Genomic DNA, 22,949 nt, shown 5'->3' with positions numbered 1-22,949 from the left:
AGTTGTAGTAAGAAATTATAATTGTACAGAGTGTCGTGAATTTAAAATTTACACAGACGTTCTTCCATTTTCATAGAAACACCAAAGTTCATTTTTTTTTTTTTAATATTTTTGATTGTGCTGGAAAAAAAAATTTTTTATTAAAACTAAAATGTTTATATTAATAAATAATTATAGCCATAAATAAACAATTATTGTTGATAAATCGAAATAATAAATGTAACTCAGTGCCTTTGCAACAGTTAGTATATTTCAGTATTTATTGTAGAGTCTTTTTCTTTTATAACTGTGAATAAAATGTTGCCTTAATGTATAACTAAATAATTAACAAGTTGATAAATAAATAAAGAAATAAATACATTTTTTCATTGACCAAATAATTACCGAGTATTTATTTGCAAGCATAGAATAATAATAATAATAATACGTTCGTTGATATTCAGATTTTGTTTTCATTCAATATCTGTTTTTTGCGTTGTATTATTTATCTTTGACGGATCATCTATTGACAATAGTATTTTATTTTTTAATGTCTACTTTCAATTGTACTGAGACTAATACTTGTTTATCTAAAGACCTAGTCTCGTGAAAAAGTGAGTCTACAAAGTTTTATTATCGATTGTTTTATTTACTTTCAGTTACTTCTAAATTTATGTTTTATTTGTCTAGTTAAGTGTGTCTAATTAGTACACTAGACACGTGTAGTGTGATGATATCACACTCAAATAATAAAATTGCTCCGAGTAGTTATTTACATATTTACATCAATATAAGTTGTATGATAAAATATATATAATGAGTATCCATACACTCATTGTCAACATTTTTATAAAACATCATAGAGAAAATGTATAGTAGCAGAGATTTGTAATTTTTTTTTTTTTTTTTTTTTTTTTTTAAGGCGTTAAAGAATTTTTATCTACATTTCAGCAATAACTTAAATGTTTGATACATGTAAGCAATGCTCTGATTATTTTAATAATTAAATTAGTACCTGCGTAATAACTAGTGCATTAAAAAAAAAAAAAAATAAATAAAACTTTAATTTTCTACGGTTGAAAAAAAAATAGAAAAAGGTCAGAATTTTACATAAAGGTCAATGTAAAAAAATTTTTTTACATTGACTTTATGGATATTGATTAAAAACTATAAATAACTTTCGATAAACTATTCATCACTTCAACCATTTTAAACACTACCTGCATGTTTACAGAGATAAAAATAAAAATAAAGTATGTTAAAATAATATTAAAACAATCAATGATTAAAACAAGCGTCTTTGAAATTAGTAGCATTAAAAGGTAAAAAATAGTCGTCATGCAATTGTCGTATAATCGCTTCAATAGGACAAAGTTTGTATTCTTTTTTTAAAAAATCGCCGTCATCATTTTTGTCGGCATAATTACCACTGTAATAATTAGAATTTTTACAAAAAGCAATAGTCTGAGTAACGTCTTTTCCATTAACAATAACGCGAAAATAAAAATCATTAGCGACGTGGTTCTCGTTTTTGGAATTAGCGCGACAAATTTCAATAACAAATCGGGAAGCGTAGTGCGGCGAAATGGCGTGATCAACAACAATCCCAAGAGCGCTCGCCAAGTACTCGAGTGTTTTATCGTGACCGGAAAACAGGACTATTTTTGGCTTTGATTCGGATATCATTTGTACCATGTGGGAGACAACGTTTCGCAACAGCCCGTAAGCTCTCAATAGTCCATACTTGCGGCGATTTGAGCTCTTGATATTGAGCCTCGATTCCCATTCAATGTAAGCAAACAGTCCGGTAACGTGGTCTGTTTTAACACAAATACGCTGGCTTTCGTAGTTTACACATGGAAGCGATGATCCGTGGCAAATGTATGTTAACAATGCATCTTTAAGTGTATCTGGATGCTTTGTTTGCGCTTGATCCGGCATTTCGAATACTACATTTGATGATTGTTTTATTAATTCTATTACCGCTGGATGTGATTTTAATCGATCGCTTGTTTCCTGAAAATTCATTATTATTAATTACTCCTTTGTATAAAATAGTCTTTTTAATTAACAAAAAAAAAAAACTCCGTTACTTTTAATTAAAATTCATTACAAATGAGGTTTTAACAATTACTAATTGACTTCTCTTATATGAGAGGCTCATTGAACATTTGTAAAAATAAGTACGGATTGAATTTCAATTATAAATTTTTAATATAACTGGCAAATTAATCAAGTAAAAGTTGAGGTAATTTTTTTTTTTTTTTTTTTTCAATTTTTATGCCTGCGGTAAATTAGAATAAAATGAAAAAAAGTCGAAATAAAATAATTACCTTATTATATTGTTTAACAAATTTTTCCGCAGCCGGACAAGCACAGTCAGTATTACAAAAAGTGAGACTCGAGCTTTCGCGGATAGAAATTTTTCCGAAATTTTGGAAGACTTCGTTCTCTAGCAAAAAAGAATAAAGAAGAGCTATGGCACTTTGTACAGTTCTTCGGTATCTCGTGCTATATACAACAACATCTTTAGACAACACTGTGCTGTTACCAAGATTTAGTTTTTTGTAATATGCATTTTTTAGTATCAGCCCCGTCTTGAGCAACTGGCTGATGCCCAGAGTCGTCAGCTCGCCTATTTTGCACTCTTTGACATTGTTAGGCAGCATAGGGAACCCGTGAAACGGACCCAAGAACTGCGACCAGGCTGATTGTGTATACGCCGTCGAGTTTAATATGAAATTCTGATAATTTTGGTAAACACTCTCTAGTTTTGGGTTTGAACTAAAATCACCCGCACAATTAACCGTACTGATATTACGTATGTGGGATAATGGTCCGCGGTCTCCGTGTCTTATAAATATAATTACTCCTTCCAATGTCAAGTTTCCATCGATTTTTCCTGTAAACATTGTAACATTTTATTTTTTAATTAATAAATTAATAAATTTATTCATTTTTTTTTACCTTCAGATCCAATCTTGATGTCATCCGGTGGATTGCACAGTTTGAATATTCGTTTATTTTTAATATCTGGTTTAAAATGCCTGGCAAATTCGCGAACCGGTACATCGCTACTCAGTGGCTTGCTTTGAATAGAATTTTTTTCATTATTTCCGATGTACTTGTACATGCCTATAAAAAAAAATTTCATTTTAAAATAAATGCGGTACTAAAAGTAGCAGACTTTTAATAACTTTTTTTTTTTTTTTATTTTTTTTTTTTAAATAAATCATTGAAATATTACACACGTAAGATATTTTTAAATTGTTTTTAAATGAATTTTAAAAAATAATTTATTATTTTATTTATCTAAAAATAAAAAGTTTTATCTCGACTATTTTTAAAGGTCACCCGACAATTTTTTTCTATTTTTAAATAAAACTGATAAATTGCAAATGTTAATAGAGAAAATTAAAAAAAAAAAACTTTTTCTATTCAGTAAAATAATACTATTTTTATTATTAATAAATAATTAAGATAAATTACCAGCAACGAGAAGGAATATCCAAATACTGAGTATAACATAGCAATAAAAAGCACGATGTTGGTAAGAGAGCCGAACCATTTCTGTGAGCATGATAGTAATTAAAAAAACAATTTTTTTTTTCCAGTTCAACTTTCAAATATGATGAAAATTTATTCGTTAAATACCGTCGACGCTTCAGCAAGCGTCTTGAGTAATAACAAAATAACAAAAACAATAAAGACGATTGGGCGTATGTCCTGGTAGAAAACGTGTCATCCTTTTATTATGTACCAAAATAATGCTGTTCCGGCATCTCCCGTTTTCGCAATCAATGCCCTCACACTAGGTAAAACCAAACTCGGAAATCATAAAACTGATTACTCGATTCAACCACTGACAGTTACGTCTCGACACTTCACCTGCAACAGATTATTTATTTACTTAAACTACTATAATTAAATTACTGCGACAAATAGAGAGATAAAGTTATTACTTGTGTGTCAGTAGACGTCAATAGACTTTTATCGTGTCGCTAAGACACAGGTTACAGACCAGAGACAAGTGTGTGGTGATGCTAGTTGTCGACGAGGTGAAATTATCGGGTGGACTTGCGCAATTGTTCCCCAAGTAAAATTGCGCGTGCGTATTTTTTTTATTTATTTATTTTTTTTTTATTTAAATAACACAAATTACGCGGGTTTTTTTTTTGGAAAAAATTTCCATCGATGTAATTTACATCGTTTTATTTTTAAAAATTTTTTTCATTAATTCTACAGCAGAAATTAATAAAAAAATAAATTACGCGATTTAAGAATAAATAAATGCGTGATTAATATTAAATGATTGATCGATTCATTTATTAATATTTTTAACAAATCAAGGAAGGCCAGACTCTTGAGTGACTTGTACTACTGTCTGCTAATAAATTATCCCGGAGATTTATTATTAGTCGTTAGTTATCGTTATCGTTATCGTTATCGTTAATGGGGGTATTATTATTGAAAGCTGGAAATAATTTGGATTGGATTTCAATTAAATGAGTATTTTGAAGGTGACTTATGACATTTGCAACTAAAATAAATAACGAATCTCAGGTCTCGGTGTGACGTACACGAGTCCTGTTGCTATTTTTAGAAAGCAAAGACGCCGAGGGGAAATAGGGATCGCTCGAATATCTTAATCTGTGATAGATATATTTTTTTTTTGGTTTGCTTTTTTATTTATTTGGGTGACTGGATGACGAGGAAAAAAATATATAAAGAGATATATTGTCAATTAAACATGACGTTTTTATATTCCCAATAGGTACCAAGGACTTCGGTTTATGTAATATAACACATGATCAATTGACTAGATGTAAATTGTATGAGTGAGGAAATTCTCGTTGGTTAGTTGGGTTTCTTTTCAACCCTCCTGGGTTCTTGATCAAGTTTTATCAATCGGTTCGTGATAATTCTATTTATAGAATATGTAAAAAAATTACTGAGGCCTTGATCTCAATACATTAATGCGTATTTTATATTTAGAGAACAATTTTTATTTATTTATTGATAATTACTGGGTTGATTATTTTTAAAATATCAAGAGTTGTTGATGCAATTTCTAAATAAGTACAATTATGTTAAATTGGTTATTATTCTCAAGTGCCGCTCGAGCGATTCATTAAAAATTTTTAAATCATGATAATTATCATATTTTTTTTTTAATTTATTTAATTTTTCATGCTTTTTCAAAAGAAAAAAATTTTTGCTGGTAATTTTCTATGAAAAACATAGAAAAGTACTTTTTTTGTCCATGAAAATTGAAAATTCGATGTAAAAAATTTTTTTTTTCAATCTTCTACTCGAAAATTAATTGTGACGTCGGACAGAAAAAAAAATGAAAAAATTTCAATTATTTTTACGACCAAAAATAAACAAAGTCTCAGTTTGGCATAATTACCTTCGAATTAATTTTTCATTTTGAAAAATATTAATAAAAAATGCAAACATTTTGATTAATATTCATTTAATTTAAATATCAAGGTGAGGGCCAAATATTTACGTTAAAATTTTTATGAAAAATTAATAATTTAATAAAAAAAAAAAAAAATGACCCATTATTCGAATTGTTTTAAACAAAAATTCTTCAATTTATTTCTACTAAAAAAATCTATCTGTTAAATTTTTTCATTCCATCGCAAATTTGATTAGAATGAAATGGAATAAAATACTTGCATAATTAAGAAAATGTCGAATATAATTTTGAGTTCAGCTATGTTACATCACAACCAATTAAGCCGCGAGGAATATTTTCTAAAGCTTGTAAATGGAATAAAAATTAATAAATTAAATTACGCTGTTGGACTACAGTTGAGGTGGGTTGGAGAAAAAAGTCGACATCCACATCGGCTATGGAGAACCCAATTATGTGTGCGTAGCTCGTATATCGTACATGGTTAACTTGAGGGTTAATAATGCATTCAACAGAATAGCTTCGTAAAAAGCTCTGGGCAATAAAGTCCTTTAAATTTCGCAGTTTTGGATTCTATTTTTATCTCTATTTACAATATATTTTTATACTTTTATTTTTTCACCTCATTCATAGGACGTTTTGGGAGCAATTGGCTCGAAATGGAGAACCGTGTGTGTACTTACACCTTGTGCAAAGTGCCCGAAAGAGAGATATATATTCTATACATTTATCTATGTGTTTAGTTTTATATTTGAGATTATGTGTGCGTTTTATGCTATCCACAGACATAAAATGCAAACGCCTGCGCGGGTATCAAACCGCGCACTATATAAGGGCGCCAACCGAACTCCAACAGCTATTCACAATCGGAAAGTCACATCTCCGGGTTTATAATTATTTATTAAAATTATCAATCATAAATAAATAAATAACTCTATTCATAGAGAAAAAAATTTGAGTCTGAAAAAAATAAAAAAATAATTTTATTTATAAATAATTTTTTTTTTTCGTTTCAAGATGATGCTAATTAGAAGACGCTCTACGAGTTTATTGCTTATTTTTCTTGCAATTGTCGTTGATCAACTTCAGATACCTTTGGTAAGTAATTTCTTAAATTATTTTTATTAATTTAATTTTTTGCATTCTTTCTTACTTATTAAATAAATTTTCATTATTTAAAAGTAACTTTTTTAATTTAAAATTTGCATGTTTTATTATTTTTATTTATTTTATAAATTATAAAAATTTCAAAGTTAAAAAATAGTCTAGAAACTTTTTTAAAACATTGCACTTTATAATAAATTTATTTTTGCATTACAAAAAGTTTTTTCCGTAGTCTAAATTTATAAAAGTTATTTATAAAATATAAATTGAATTTATTTGTTGTATAAATACTTGTGTAATATGTAAGTATAACAAAAGATTATTAATAGCTGGATATGTATAAAAATATGTAAAGCAAAGCGAGAAAAGTTTATGTGCGACGTAATTAAAATTGTGTCTTTTACCAGAATCGACGTGTACGTTTTCTGCTAGTTTTATATATGCATCGTCTGCCGCAGACAGTTTCATATTTTCAATGGTTTTTCATTCTGTCTAATGACATTTGAGTTGCAATTAAAAAAAAAAAACTAAATTCTTCTTTCAATTATTAATTACCATAAATTAAAAATTTTTAATGAATTAAAATTTCTATCATTAATAATAAATTAAAATTAAAATTAAATTAAAATTTTTTTTCAATTCTCGAGGTATGAAAATTCATTAATAAAATTACTTTTTCATTTTATTTATATCGAAGAATTTTAATATAAAATGATATTGAAAGTAAAGAAAATAGAATATTTTATGCAAAGGCACTTTGATGGACATACATTTGGCTGGTTATCGAAGCGCTTGGATGTGGATTATGTATCCTTTTACCGGTGACATTCAAGGGATTTGATAAAACTCCGAAATGATCTGACGTCATTGATAGTTGAGTTATTTACTGAGAAAAATTCCTTATTTTAGTCGAGGATTTATTTGAAATTCATTTCCATCATATATATAAATTATACCTTTTATTGTACTTCTATTCCTATTCGTTGACAATCATATTGTCCAATTCATTCAGGAATAAATCTCCTTTTGAATCGAGTCCAAAATAACTGTCGATGAAAACACAAATACGGCAAATCCACCCATCATTATTTCGGTTCTCTAAATCCTACGCTTCTTCTCGATCATTATAAATACTCAGATCCTTTCAATAGCACGAAAAATCTATTATTTTAGATTTTATTCCCTAAATAGACAAACACCTTACATATTATTTTGTTCCGTATAGTTGAATTTATAAATTAATTGCAGCTATGCTTTTTTATTTTTACACCGTAAACATTCTAAGCGAGATCAACATTCCGCTGTTATCTAAACTTCTCAAGAATTCCCCTCTTACAGTATCATAAACGTCATGCAAACCTAGAATTCTCTTAGAGAACTATTAAAAGCACTCATGAAGTAACAATTGCTTTATCTTATTCACTGTTTAACGTTCAAAAATATTTTTAGAATTTTAAATGATTTAAAAAATTAAAATTTTCTTTAATTAAATTAATTTTTTATGAATATTCATATGTACTACAAAGTGTAGAAAAAAAAAACAGAGGTTACATAAATTCAGTAATTTTCTCTCTACAAAACGATTAATTAAAATTACAAAAACAAAGGGTAAATTCTTCAAAAAAAAAAAAATTCATATAAATGCACAAAATCTCATGAATCCTTCGGAACGTAGAAGCGACTCCAAAAGAATTCAATTGACGTCGAGACCTGTTGCTTGTCTTTCAAGCTGTCGATCCTAGCGCTTTGATGAGCTGAGGGTTTTGTGTATCCGGCAAAGTACACTTACACATCTTTCTACTTAAAAAGCTCTCTTAAATACAGGCGGATGGATCTCCTTCGTCAAGCTAAATTTAACAAAAAACATTAATAATCTCAAAACTAAAACTCTTAAACATTTAATCGCTTCTTTCTTTATCACAAACTTCCATTATACTTACACTTATATTACCTTACAAGTGATATTTGTACACATATATATACTTATACCATCCTGTAACATTTATTACTCTCTCAGATTTCTTTTATACTGAGCTTAACAAGTTAACTTGAAATTAATTATTACCGAGTCTTTTAAAACTCTTTCCGTAACCTCGATAATAAAAATTAACTCAATAATTTACTATAAATTTTTAATTTTTTACGACAATTGATAAAAAATCCATATTAAAAGACTCTTTTGCTCGATACTAAACCGATTATGGAAGCATCTAAGTATATGTAACGGACAAAAGGTCTATATTAAACAGTAATTACTTGTTCATTTTTTTTTCTTCAAGTTTATCCTCTTTAAAAATACCCAACGATTTCAGGATATTTTTTAAGTTATGAGGCATTTAATGAAAATTGTTAAAATTATTCTTTGTGATCCCATTAACAAGGCAGTATATTGTCTAACAGTGTAATATCACCTTTTCTGAAAATTTTCTATCGGCCAATCATCGATATTTTATTAGGTACTAAAGTGGATTTTAAATGAAATTACCAAACTATCTACGAAAGTTTAATTTTAGACTGAAAAAAAAATAAAAGTTCACAATCACGTCAGTTAACTTTTTCAATGTGATAAATTTAAACAATAAATTATTATTAAATTGAACTATCGACATTAAACATTCGAATATCAAGCTAATTTTGAAAAATTAGTAAAATTAAAAAGCGACAATTGTTTATAATTTAAATAGACAATATTAATATATTTTATTAGTTTGTAAATGGAATTTAATTTAATATTTGATTAGATGGTATTGAGGATATATATACGAATAAATTTAACCGGTTGTAGCTTGTATCTGCGTTGGAAGTGACAGGCGATATCTAGACTGACAATTCGTCGAACAAAAGATACTGTGAGGTAAAAGCTTTTCTTGCAAGCTCCTTCTGAATATACATTAAATGCTAGTGTACTTTCATAAACAATGCTCTTCGATGAGGATATAGACATCGTGCGGCTGCCTTTATCAACCGCGTTCATGAACACATCTATATATTACTCATAATATACAGTAGTTTTATTAACTCTAACAGTCTTAAAGATTTTTTATTGCTTCTAGTGTTTTAATTAAATTTTTTTTTTCAGATATAAATTTGAAAATCATTTTTTTAAAGAAAATTTTAATGCATTTTTAATTGAATCTTAATCATCGGAAAAATAATTCTGAATAGCAATTTGATATCTGATTGCAGTTGTGTAGTTGAAGCTTGTTCAAGCGGAAAAAATGAAGTATTGAATAACGCGATGAATAACAGAAGTTATTTTTTTTTTACCTCCAAGACGTACTTATACCCATTATGTCGCTGTCAATTATCGCATGAATTTAATATAATTAAAATCCTTGATTTCTCGATGATCTAGCATCTATCGATTATAACTAAATATTATAAAATATGAAAAATACCGAGAATAAAATACCTGATGCTGTTTTTTATTCTTTTTTTTTTTGTATATATTTTATATCGTCAATTTATTTCGCAGAGAGCATTTTAATAGTTTATTATTCTTTGATCTTATTTTAACAATAGAAAAAATTTTAAAGTGACATTTATTGTCAAATGATTCTTGACGTGCATCATTATAACTTTGTGAAGTGTTGTAATGTAAGAATGTTCATAATACTTTCGCCTACTCTCTATCGTCAATTGGTTCTTTCATAAAATATTAATTGTAAAGCTTTCACTTTACTTTGATCAATAATAAACTAAAAAAAGAAAGAGAATTTATAATAAAAAAAATTGCTCCATAAAATTGTAACAAGGAAAAATGAGACATTTTTTCTCCAAGATATTTAATTATACCTATAATTATGATTTATAATCAAAATTAGATAATTAAAAAATTTGTTAAGATAGTGATATTTTTTTTTCGGACGAAAAAATCAGAGATAATTTTTCCGCATTTTTTTTCCAGGAAATCAAGAAGTAGAACTTTTAGTAGAATGATAATAATGTCGATGTGATATCGACAATAAATTCCATATAAAACGTTATTCTTAACGGTCTACTGAATCTAATGGTTCTTGTAGTTATTGTGAAAAAAAGTCTCCTTAATCATCAGTACAGTTGATCAATAGTATATATTTCTGATTCGGACAATACTGTCAATTAATTTTTCTAAGAAGGGTATTCTGCTCTAGAGGCTTGGGCTTCTGACATTTTTCTCATCTACATAGATAAAAAAAAAAATCTCTTTCTATTGATATTCTGAAAGCGCCAAAAAATATAAAAAAATATTACAACATAATTTTACATTTAAAATTTTTGAATATTTCAAACATATTTCAATTTTGACTTTCTGTGTCACCTTGCGCTGCATATAAAAAATGAGTCATATTATAATTTAATAAATTATTGAAGCAATTGAAACAATGCAACATTTTTTGTTAGAATAAAAATATAAGTTTAATTAATGAACCAAACAAAATAAAATCAACGTGACAACAAAAAGACACAAATTAAAAAAGAACCATTCTATTAATTGTATTCCATGACAATATTGTTTTACAATGTATGTCCATTAAGCGTTGTTTCGCAAGATTGTGAGTATTCTCTTCACGTAGTAGTATGTATTAACAACACGCTTCTTTACAATACAATATTAAACTTGACTAACACAATTTTATTTCATTTAAATGTTTCTTGTTATACCCAAATTGTTTTGCTATTTGCGTTGAACTAAAAAAAAAAAAACGCAAAGAATACTTTAGCATTCATTTCTGGGATTTTACTTTTTCAACTCACATTACTAAATACTGTTCAAGCACCAACTTATTTTTTCGCTGGGAAATATAAAAACTACAGATTATATCTCGATCCATTATTTAAAAAAAAAAAAAAAAACATTAAAAGGAATTATAAATAGTTATTCAATATTTGTAAACATGTCAGAAATGATAGTCGGATGTCATGCGAAGACGGGTAATTTATTACTGAACGTGAAATTCAGCAACATATGGTTCGTGCAAAATCATCTACGTGTTTAGTTTACACTATTGCAGCGGAATATGAAGCAGCTTCCTCTTTTCCTCCATATATATGTAAATTTTGTTTGTGTATGTTTAACCGTGTAACGATTCGTCATTCACGAAAGCTTATCCGTTTAGTCGAAAGATCCGGAGCTTTTCGGGTTTCATAAATCACGAGGAACTCCGCCGTACCAGAACGCGTGGGATGAATTAAAATCCTCGGTGTACATGTTACATATATATTACACTTGTATACATTCGGATAATAATTTAGATTATTATTGTATTAGTACGAGTGTTTTTGTAGTGTAGGTTATAAACTCACGTGACAAATAATTTAACATTCTGCATTATTAACTTCACTTTTATTTTATTTTTTCATTATCATTTTTTACAATTTCTATTATCCTACTGACATAATTATCTAATTAAATTTTCTCATTTATTATTTTTGTTAATATTAAATTTTAAACATGAAAATATTTATTTTATTAAAGGTCAGAAAATAAAACTAAAGTCCGGTAATTCCAGAGCCAAAAACCCTAAAGTCTGCGTTGGGAGTTGTAAATTCAAAATTAATTTGTCTTCTACCACTAATTATTTCCTCTAATTTCACGTCTCATAACACGGAGCTTGTAATCCTTTTTTAAGAGCTACATTTTACTTGTTACGGAATTTACTCTTATAACTCTAATCCTTCATAAAATAAAAACGACTATACCCGGCTTATATAAATAAAAATAAAAATTACGCGCTCTTGAGATAAATAAAACTAAGTATTTTCCTCATGATTTTTCCTTAATTCTCTTGGAACCGTATCCATTTTATTGAATTTATTATCGACAACTAAAAATGAAATAAAATAAAATTTGTGTAATTTTTAATCTGAATATTTGCGTGTATCATAAAATACAAAAGAACCCTTTTATTTTAACAGTTCAATAAATTCATTCAATATAAATTTCTCGTGGAATTTCCAGATGACTTTTTATCCATCAACATATATTTTTTTCTTTTCATACAAAATATATAATTTTATATGAATTGAAATGAGAATGACGCTCGACAAATGTTTAAAATACAGTCTTTATCAATGCCGGCAAAGAAAATTTTTTATTCATTTCAACAAATTGAATCCTCAGAGAAATATTTATGTTTTATTAGCTAACAATTGCAATAATAATATTAAATTCTATAATTTATTGTTCATAAAAAACTATCTAATTTATATTGCAGGACTGGGTAGAATTTTTTTCCAAGTATAAAACCATTTTATATTTTATATTGCTTCTTGTCGTCGTCACGATTCAAGTGATTCGCGGACTTGGCAACCGTTGATGCGAAAAAGTGAACTTGCGACTAAATAATAAAATAATAGTAGACTATTTTTTAACGAAAAAAAAAAAAAAAAAAATAGGGAAAAATATTTAGCTCTGCGATAAATTAATGGATGAAGGCCCAGTAAATTGAGAAAAGAAACGATTATACTCTCCGGCGGTTTGATACATATTAAATAAGATACCTTTTTACTTATTAGATTTTATTGTTTTTTTGGAGACTGAACAGCTTGACATTGGAATTCATTTTATTGGAAATAAAAAGTATATACGTGGGAAAGAGAATTCCTTCCTTCTTATACATACGTGGGCATATACATACAATATGGGAGGGAAAATGTCAAATGTAATCGGGTGTCTTTCAATTTATAATTTAATTTCTTTGACAATATTTATTGACAGTTGATTTTTATTTGATTAAAATTCATTTATGTGAATTTTGATTAAATTTAAATTGATAAAAATAAATTTTTCTCGTAACAAATAAGATCGTAATTTTCGATCTTATTTAAAAAATTAAAAAAAATCGAATATTTCTTTCTTTATTTTTTTTTATTAAAGTAAAATGATTATTTAATTGAATTAATAATTTTTTGCGGTGGATTATTTTAAATGCCGTAATTAAATGCTCTTACACTGTGATTAAATTTAATGAGACAAGGTTTTGTCATTTATCTCATGACACACTCTATTATAAATTAATTGCGTGACCTTTATCCCGTAATGAGTTATCATATAAACAGCATTTGAGCATTCGCGAATTTATTTACCTTTTTGCGCTTGAAAATCAAAACGACTAAACAACTATCGAATTAAGTGGTATTAATTAAGTGGAATTAATGATTTTTATTCTACATTAAAGCATATATACAGTTAAATATATACTTCGGGATATATATATATGTCCGAATACAAAAGCATGACATTAAAATAGTGGGCTACAACCCACTTGGAATATCATATAAAGTAAAATGGTAAATAGAACTGTTGGAACGTGTAAAATTTAGTGAAGTTTATTTAGAGAATACTAAGAGGGTATGACACGAATCTAAATTAGGATAGTAATTAGTTGTGGGCAATTAATTGGGTTCGCGTCATTGCCATGTACTGTCGGTGTCACTAATTTTGAGCTGCTTTGTTCAGCTGAAGAAATTTTATTTCTTTTGTGAGAAACTAATGAATTGTTAAGAGTAAACATTAAATCCATAAATTAATAATTATGTTTTTATTTTTATTGTTAATTTTATGATATCAAGTTTTATGTCGTGATACAGAAAGTAAACGATAATTAATTGAGCTTTCCCGGTAGTAGTAGTACGGAAGCAATTAGCCTCCTACGTGTAGTTTCTATACGACAGCGAGTGCTTAATCTTTTATTTAATTTGTATTTCGTGGGTTTTACAAGTAGGTGTAAGCTACCTAATATTATTTGCGCTTCGAATTCGCGGTAGTCGTTAATCATGAGTTTCTTCCGTGGGTGGGCTTGCGCTACTAACGACAAAGGATTAATTATTGATTAATTAAATAAATTGGGTATTAGTATTGAGTTGATTATTAAGAAGATGATTTTAAATAATTATTACTAGACAGAATTATTTTTATATGAGTTTAAAAGTATGATTAAAGAAATTTTGGTTGGACGATTTTTTAATATTTTGAATTATAATATACATCATTGAGTAGCTTTAATTAAATTTTAGAAACAATTATCAAAAATTTAATAGATGAGGCAGGACAAAATTATATAGAACCAAATTATATATAGAACCAATAAACTATTTAAAATTACTTTCATTAAATCGAGTTATTTTAAGTAACTCGATTTGTTCGATTATATTTGTAGTTTTTTAATTAAATTATAAATTTGGTCTTTGTAATTATTAAAAAAAAAAAGATTTAAATTAAATCTAATAGTAGTATTTTTTTTCTAATATAAAAAAAATTAAACTTTAAAAATAAATCATTAATTTAATTATCAGTTAAAATGTTTGTTATTATTTTTCTAAAATATAAATTTTTAATATCAAATTTAATTGAAAAAAGTCATTTTATAATTTGTATTTTCAATAATAAAAATTTTAATCCAATTTTAGGTTTAAAGGTCTTAAATGTTGATTGATATATTGCAGGTAACATGTCAAGAAGAAGAAGACACGCAGTGCTTGCCACGGAAAACGTTTCTAGCATTTCTTCGACTGCCGGAAGTTAGCTCAAACTTGGCAGCATATTCTCGATCCGCGCGCATAATACAGGATGGAAGGAACGACTTTATGCATTTGAAAGCTCTGAGCACAGAGGACACGAGCGACGACACTAAAATATGTTTGCCCGCGGAAGTTTACTATGAAATATTCAGTGATCCGACAATGCGTGCTCACTTGAGTGTAATCGAGCGGGCACAGAGAATGGTCGAGGACTCGGAACACGATTATACTAGTTTTGAAGCTGAGAAGAGGAGTATTGCAACTCTTGCCAAGAATGACGACTTGCCCGCTTCTATTCAGGAACGTTATCAAGAGGACGATGTTGATGATGATGAAAAACGGAGTCAGTCTAGGTGAATATTTTTTCTAATTAAATATTTCAATTTTATACAATGTAGCTCTGAAGTTTAATCGATTTAATATCGAATATAATTTCATTTTTGAATTCCAAGCGTTTCTAACTTTTATGAACAATGATAATAATAATTTTTAAATTTTTTTGTCTCGGAAAAATTCATGTGTATAAAAATTCAATAAAAATGTTGATAGAAATTCCTAGACTTCCGTCCGGTAGTTTCTTATATATAAATCAGAACTATGTGCTGAAATGTCATAGAGGAATTTTCACGTCATGTAAACTTTTTATTTAAATTTAGCAGAAGTTATTTAAATATAATTTTGAAACACTAGCAAATTTTGATTTTTATCAATTAATTATTTTCTTAAGAAATTAATTTTGTACCATACTGAGAAAAAAAAAATTAACTCAATTTAAGACAAGAAATTTTTAAACAAGAAAATTATTTTGAATAGTTTGATAATCTTAGATTAAGCAAATAAATTTTTTAACTCTTTTCTCAGTTGAAAAATTTTCTGTTTTATTCAAGATGATGAAACTCTTCAAAATTATTTCCTTGGTTCAAGATTCTTTCTCTTGAATCAATTAAATTTTTTTTTTTTCAATGCAAATAAAATAAAAAATCTTCCATCATTAAGTCAAAAAAATATTTATCTATAAATTTTGGATACAATAATAAATATAATTATTTAAATTTTAAAGTATGACTGCAGAAGAAATATTAAAAATGTACGCCGGACACACACCTGAAGAATTGGGAAAAAGCGCAGAATCGATAATAACCGCCTACACCCTCCCGAGTGGAGACATAGACATCGAATCGCTGTCACGTGATTTCCACAACGCAAAACGTAACGTCGGAGCTCTGGCTCGTGACTATGCATTGCCGTCAGGGCGAAGAAACAGGGCATCCTCAGATTCAGACTCCCAGGAGTCATCTTCAAACAGCAACAAACGTAACATCGCAATGCTCGCACGGGACAGATTGCTCCCGAAGGGCAACAAGCGAAACATCGGTTCACTGGGACGCGTGTACATAGTACCTTCTTATCAAGGGAAACGGAACATCGGGGCCCTCGCTCGCGACTCAATGCTGCCCATGGGGAAACGGTACCTTGGCGCACTCGTTAAATCAGGCGGCTACCCTTACATCTACAACAAGAGAAATATCGCTTCGTTAGCTAGAAACGGGCTGTATAATTACGTTAAACGCAATATTGGAACCTTGGCCCGCGACTGGAACTTACCGCAGTCGCGGCACAGCCGTTCTTTGAACGAAAAGGAGTTGGGCGCAGCAAGGATCGATTTAGATAATTTGCAGTGGATCGACTTGGCAAAACACCCAGAGGATCATCATCATAATCATGAGCTTGATTTTAATAAATTGAGAAAGGGGTTGAAGGTTAACAAAAATAAGAGTATTTTGGAGAGCGAATTGGTTGACGCTAAAAATAAGTCACGCAACAAAAGACAAATTGATTATTCTGAAGAGTATCCGCTGCCTGTAATGCAAAACACTAATGTGTTAGATTATGACGATTTTATGGAGGCACTTATCGCTGGGTATCCGATTGCTGAAAAAAGATTTATGGGTAAGTTTTATTTATTTATTTATTTAACTTTTTTTTTTTATATTCATTCAAAGTAATGGATATTTATTGAATAATGATTACAAATTACAAATATTGACAGAAGTAGAAAATATTAGTTTGGAGCATTCAGACATGCACACTTCGAACGTGTTTAAATAAAATAACAAATATAATTTAAGAAAAATTCGAGTGGACTTTTATAAAAAATTGTGATAAATTTTTTTAATTTTTTACGTGGAAAAAATTTTTTTAGTCTTAATAAAATTATATAAATTTTTTGAATACTTAATTAAATATTATTATAATAATTAATAAATTAAATGATTCTTATTTTTGAAAAATTTGGAACATAATTTTTTTTTCTATTAAAAATAATTTTCTGAACAAATTTTTTTTGATAAAAATTTTTTTTTCTAAAAAAAAAACAAAGACTAATTTGAAATCACTTTATGGAGACGACGAAGATAAAGCGTTCGAGGTGTGCAATAATAATTACCCTGGTGAAATTGGTAAATAAAATGTTAGGAGCAGGTTCTGAGTCTTCGGAGCGGCACGAAAACGGGGATGACAATGACGATGGGACAAACGATGATAAATCAATAAATCAGTCGCTGATGGATTATCAGGAAGTGTATCAACCAAGTAAGAGACATATCGGCGCTCTGGCACGTCTCGGTTGGCTACCATCCTTCAGGGCAGCACGATTTTCGCGCTCTCCGCGATATCTGGTCGGCAGGTCAGACCAGTAGGCTTTCCATACCGTGTTCGCCCACTTAACCACATATTGTCCAGTTGTAAAACCACTTATATACAGTTAAACATACATTTTATAAATAGTATAAATAAAATCACATTCAATAAAACCCTAATCTTGATCTGTGCGTTATCGATGTCTAGAACACACAAGTAGAAGCTAAATCACCACTCTCTCTCTTTCTCTCTCCAATAAAAACTATCAGTTGTCTTATTCTATTACTCCAACTAAATAATTAATTTATACAATTATATTTACTGTGTTTATCAATACGTCTATCAACGTCAACCTGTTGGCCACTAAAAAACGTCCAACGAAGTCGACACGGTAGTTAGATAGGTGTTTCAATGTCTGACTAAATGTGTACATATTTGTTTATCTCTCGATCCATCATTGTCAATACCAGTAGACCAATCCGTGTTCTCACTCATCAACATTAACTTTATATATAAATATAAGACCTAGATGCAATTAGATTGTCACGATCATCAGCTATTTGTAGACCACTTTCGTCGCTATAAATTTTTTCTAAGCCTTTATATTTATTCATTATTTTTACTCGTTTTAAATAATTCAATATTAAAACTTAACCGTAGATCCTCTGGCTGTTTGTGTCGTTATCTTCCTCTCCCTTAGCACCTTTCAGTGGGCAATAGGGGTGGTCGTCGTAGTCCAAAATGTTATTTTTTTACTGATTATTATCAATAGTCTTGTAAAAATTTTTTAAAATTAAGTATAAAAAATTTAACAAATTCTATTTAAAATTTATTGATTAAATAAATTGAAATTATTTTTATCAAAATAAAAATTTACTTTACAATTTTACTACTGAAATAAATCAAAATAAATTCTAAAAATTTTACAAGGCTGCTTTAAAACATTAGTTATAGAAAAAAAAGCCAGGATATTTTTTATAAACTTACCCTGATAGCCAGCGCTTTCTCAGTAAGTGTTGACTTCCAGCAGTTACGGTTAATTTATACATCAAGTTGGCGGTAATTCTTCTTTCAACAACAGTTGTAAGCAAATTGACGGAAATCTACGGCCGCAACTTGAATACAAGTTAACAATCAAACTTGTAGTTAAATTTCCTTTCAACTTTACTACAATTTGACTGAAATACTTGTACAGCAAGTTTTGACGTCTATTTGCAGAGTAAGTTATAGGTAACTAATAGGTAATCGCTCGCTTTGCCAACTCTTTCCGTCAAATTTGCTTCAAATTGCGGACGTAGATTGACAGTAAGTTATAGGTAAGGTGGCTATCAGGGTAGAAGCTTTTAAAAATTTTAAATTATTATTGTGAAACTCATAATTATTTTTTATCTACCTCTATACACTCTGTACCATCTGTTGTCTAGTCTATATGCCTTGTATTCGCTTGAGGTAAGTTTGACGCAAGTTGGCAATGCAGAAACTCCAATATTAAATTTTTTTCTCTCTTACTTACAATCAATATTATTATTTAAAAAATTCAGCAGATGGGTACATTGTTTTTTACCAATAAATAATTGCTTAATTTTTAATTAATATTACCAATAATTTTTTTTAATTAATAAATGTTTTTATTAAATCGCTGTATTTTGTATTTTATTGTTAAATGTTCCTGTTTATATATTTTATGATATTTATTAAGTAAAGTTGTTAATTTTTATTACACTTATAAAGAATTTTATTTACGAAGATTTTTAATATTGGATTTGAAATTCCAGGCAGGATTCCTCAGATGGGCCCTCGACCAACAACTCCCCCAACACGCCGACTCGGTCGTTAGACACGTGGAAAAGACTGAGAACCCGCGACATGCACTATCAGAACTACCAGGGTTATTGTCGATATGGCTTCAGAAAATAGCTATCATCACCCTTCACCGATGATATTATTTATCGCGCTTCTATAAATGATAAATAAATAAAAATTTTATTGCATTTTTAATAAGTTTTTTTAATTGCTCAATTTTTATTTTCAATTGCTCAATCTAATACTTTCATCAGATTTTCTAACAATTGCTGTTTAAATTTTCTATTAAATATTTTGCTGTAGATAAAAATAGCCATTGATTTATTTATAAAGCGTTGGTGTTAAAAATCGGGAATTTAATCATTCATAAATAAAAATAATAACAAAAATAAAATGTAATTAATAGTGTCATATATATGAAACTTATAGCCACAAATAATTTTATTTTACTATTAAATGAATATATAATATATAAAAATAAATATAAAAATTCAATTGCATTGAGCGGGTTCTCTGATATGATGATAGATTAAAGAGTATGTGAAATCGTTGGAAAAATTTTTACATGTACGTGGTTAATGGTATAATTATATTTAAACATTATCAAAGATTTTAAATAAAAAATTATTTCGATTTTAATTAAACTATTCTATGATTAATGATAATTATTAAAATTATAAAAAAATAGTGGATTTGTAGAAAAATGGCTATTTTATGGTAATAGGTCATAAACTTACGGAAAATTATTTACAGTGAACATATGTTCCAAATCAGAGTATTCCGTGAAAAATATATTTAAAAAAAAAGGTGAACATATTGAAAAAAATATTTCACTATTTTTAGAAAATAATCGAATGAATAATCATTTTATTTTAATTACTCAAAGCGGAAAATTTTGAAACAGCGATACTTGGAAAGATTTTTTTACGCTAAAGATCTGAGGCTTTATCCTTGAATCATGTACCGCGACTATTTCTGTGAATTCGAATTCTTAATGGAAATTCATAAAAATCTGTTGAATAAATTTCGAAATCAATAATTCAGAGAAAAATTAATGGAAAAAAAAATTTAGATGGAAATTTAATAAATTTTTATTTTTAAATATTTTTATCAGAAAGTTTATGACCAGTTGACTTTTTAATACTATAATATTGTCTCAACATCTTACAATTGTAACTGTAACTATCAATTTATATATCATTAATGACATATCTTTATTATCATTATTATTATTGTAATAAAAAATTGCATATGAATTTTCCTTGCGAATTTAAATAATTCGAGTGTAAAATTTGAAAATATGCGAATATGCTTTAAGTTCGATAAAAATCAAAGATCTGTTTAGATAAACCGAGAATTTTAATAAACTCGATGAATTTATCGCCTAACAATAGATTATAAAAACTAATATTTAAGGAGAACATAAATGTCAATTTTTTTCGGCTATTGTAGATTTTTTCAAATAAGTAGTTTAGAATAAACTCTACTTATTTGATATACTTAGACTCGCTAATTGTTTTTATGTGGAAAAAATGCTCGTGGAAGAAAATAAATGAAAGGATAAGTTGATGTGCAAATATTGTATAGATTATATTATTACGTATAATATTGTATCATTACAACTACAATTCTTGGTGGCTGAATTGTCGTTGTAATTGATAAAGCTTGGAATTTTTCGTATAATATTATTTTGGTATCATTGCTGTGAATGACATATAAAATGAAACAAGAGAAAAAGAAAATATAAATCTCTAGATTGATGATTATTTTGAAAAACTTATAAATAACTTTCTATATAACTATATATGCATACACATTTATTAATATTAACATTATATAAAAATCTATAAATGTATTAACTGTGTGACTATCATGTCTTGACAATAATAACATTAATCTGATGACAATAAACTCGATAATAATTATTAGCACTATTTAAAATAATATTTATCACTTTAAACTTATTATTTAATGATTTCATTTAATATGCATCTGTTAATTATTTATTTATGTATATTGTATGTTTATAATTTTTATTTATTTAATAGATTCAATAAAATAGATGATCTTAGTATCAATGAGCAATTATAAATTATTTTTTATTGATTTCCTTTTATAGAAAGATCTCTAGATCTTTAAATCTATATTTAAACATTTTTCTATTTTTTCATAAGAATATTTTACCATAAAAATAAAAAAGTTCTCTAATTAATTATATCAATCCTATAAAGTTAAAAAAAAAATAGACAAATTATTTAATCTCTACTTATAATTAATTTTTCACAATTATGGGATTAAAAATTTTTATTTCAACTTTAGATGATTTAGAGTTTTATTGAAATTTAACTAAAGAAAATAAACATTTTTTCTACCTTTACAGTAAATTAGACAAAATATTTATAACTTGTAACAACAGCGAAGGTACAAGACCAATTTGAAGAGGGCCTCCAACAAAAATATTCCCAACAGGCGACAAAAGTTGTCCCAACAAACCCCCAAACAAGCTTTTTTGATTAATCAGATTAATAACATTGCCACATTGAGCTATCAAATTATTAACTTGTAGTATCAACGGATTCTGGTTAGAATTTAAAAGACTGTTGAGTAAATTCTGTAGGATAGTTCTTACTTCTGTCAATAAGGGCAATAGCAATTGATTTTGATTCAACGTGTTCGAGATGACATTGATCTGGAGTAATTGATTCAATATGGTGTTCAAAAGTGTTCCTATTTGATCGAGCAGCCCACCCAATCCTACCAATTGTTGCTGTTGAATTTGGCCATTTACTGCTACCAAACCGTTTACATTCCCCTGATTCACGTTTGCTTGGTTTCCTACGTTGAGTATCTCTTGATTGTTATTTATTGCAACGCTTTTTGAGTTACCGTTCCCGTCATTAGAATTAGTGCTTATGATATCACTATTTACCAAACTCCAAACGGAAATCTGAAATTTGTTAATTTATTAATTAAATCTATCACTATTTAAAAAAATCCGAAATTTATTTTTTTCTCGAATCGACGGAAAGAACAAAATTACACTGCATATCCTCCTATATTATACTCAGTGTAATCTCCAATTTGACCTAGTAATTTTTCTGGTTATACCGCGTAAGATTACACTGGATATAATCCGAAAAAATATCTTGTATAATTTGAATTATACTCAGTAGAATCTTGGATTATATAATTTTTTTAAAAATTGTGATATTGAATTTTTTTCTTTTTTAATTTATAAATTTTTTTGAAAATTTCTTAAATTTGTGATGATTAATTCTTTTTTTAAATTGTTCATTTTTTTATGTATTTTTCAAAAATGCAATGCAATGCATGGATAAAAAATATTTAATTTTATTGATATATTAAAAAAATTTTTTTATTAGTTGATTTAATATTTTAGTTATTAATAAATTACTTACAGTGATTACAAGAAGTAATTTCATCTCTTGACTCTAGAAAATTCTTCTGATACTTAGCCATAATTTTCCAAACGCTATAT

General features: G+C 27.8%; 3 protein-coding genes across 6 annotated transcripts; 1 reads left to right on the top strand and 2 right to left on the bottom strand.

The window, feature by feature from the left end:
- Nucleotides 1-36: 36 nt before the first annotated feature.
- Nucleotides 37-4,001, bottom strand: LOC141530042 (2-phosphoxylose phosphatase 1). Of its 2 annotated transcripts, XM_074246897.1 has the most exons (6): nucleotides 3,942-4,001; nucleotides 3,634-3,867; nucleotides 3,469-3,549; nucleotides 2,947-3,114; nucleotides 2,313-2,881; nucleotides 37-1,995 (listed from the first exon to the last, which is right to left on the bottom strand). In XM_074246897.1, the coding sequence occupies exons 3-6, from the start codon at nucleotides 3,545-3,547 to the stop codon at nucleotides 1,258-1,260; spliced, it is 1,554 nt and encodes a 517-aa protein (XP_074102998.1). In that variant the 5' UTR covers nucleotides 3,548-3,549; nucleotides 3,634-3,867; nucleotides 3,942-4,001; the 3' UTR covers nucleotides 37-1,257. The 2 variants fall into 2 exon arrangements, with proteins under 2 accessions (XP_074102998.1, XP_074102997.1); XM_074246896.1 differs by having other exon boundaries at nucleotides 3,469-3,867.
- Nucleotides 4,002-6,282: 2,281 nt separating this feature from the next.
- On the top strand, nucleotides 6,283-21,528 carry Nplp1 (Neuropeptide-like precursor 1). 3 transcript variants are annotated; one of them, XM_074246462.1, is made up of 5 exons: nucleotides 6,283-6,499; nucleotides 14,933-15,360; nucleotides 16,068-16,957; nucleotides 17,483-17,599; nucleotides 19,423-21,528. In XM_074246462.1, exons 1-5 carry the CDS (start codon nucleotides 6,419-6,421, stop codon nucleotides 19,482-19,484), a joined length of 1,578 nt encoding a protein of 525 aa, XP_074102563.1. In that variant the 5' UTR covers nucleotides 6,283-6,418; the 3' UTR covers nucleotides 19,485-21,528. The 3 variants fall into 3 exon arrangements, with proteins under 3 accessions (XP_074102563.1, XP_074102562.1, XP_074102564.1); XM_074246461.1 differs by having other exon boundaries at nucleotides 17,483-17,693; XM_074246463.1 differs by lacking the exon at nucleotides 17,483-17,599.
- Nucleotides 21,529-21,757: 229 nt separating this feature from the next.
- Nucleotides 21,758-22,900, bottom strand: LOC141529746 (uncharacterized). Its single transcript, XM_074246431.1, has 2 exons — nucleotides 22,870-22,900; nucleotides 21,758-22,397 (listed from the first exon to the last, which is right to left on the bottom strand). Exons 1-2 carry the CDS (start codon nucleotides 22,891-22,893, stop codon nucleotides 21,825-21,827), a joined length of 597 nt encoding a protein of 198 aa, XP_074102532.1. The 5' UTR covers nucleotides 22,894-22,900; the 3' UTR covers nucleotides 21,758-21,824.
- Between the last annotated feature and the right edge of the window lie 49 nt (nucleotides 22,901-22,949).

This window comes from Cotesia typhae, unplaced genomic scaffold (genome assembly GCF_013202065.1).
Source record: "Cotesia typhae breed Kobodo isofemale line unplaced genomic scaffold, CoteBio_Ctyphae contig_48, whole genome shotgun sequence".
NCBI classification, from domain to species: Eukaryota; Metazoa; Arthropoda; class Insecta; order Hymenoptera; family Braconidae; genus Cotesia; species Cotesia typhae.
Note: the sequence above shows the minus strand (reverse complement) of the source record. Positions and strands in the feature narration are given on the sequence as shown.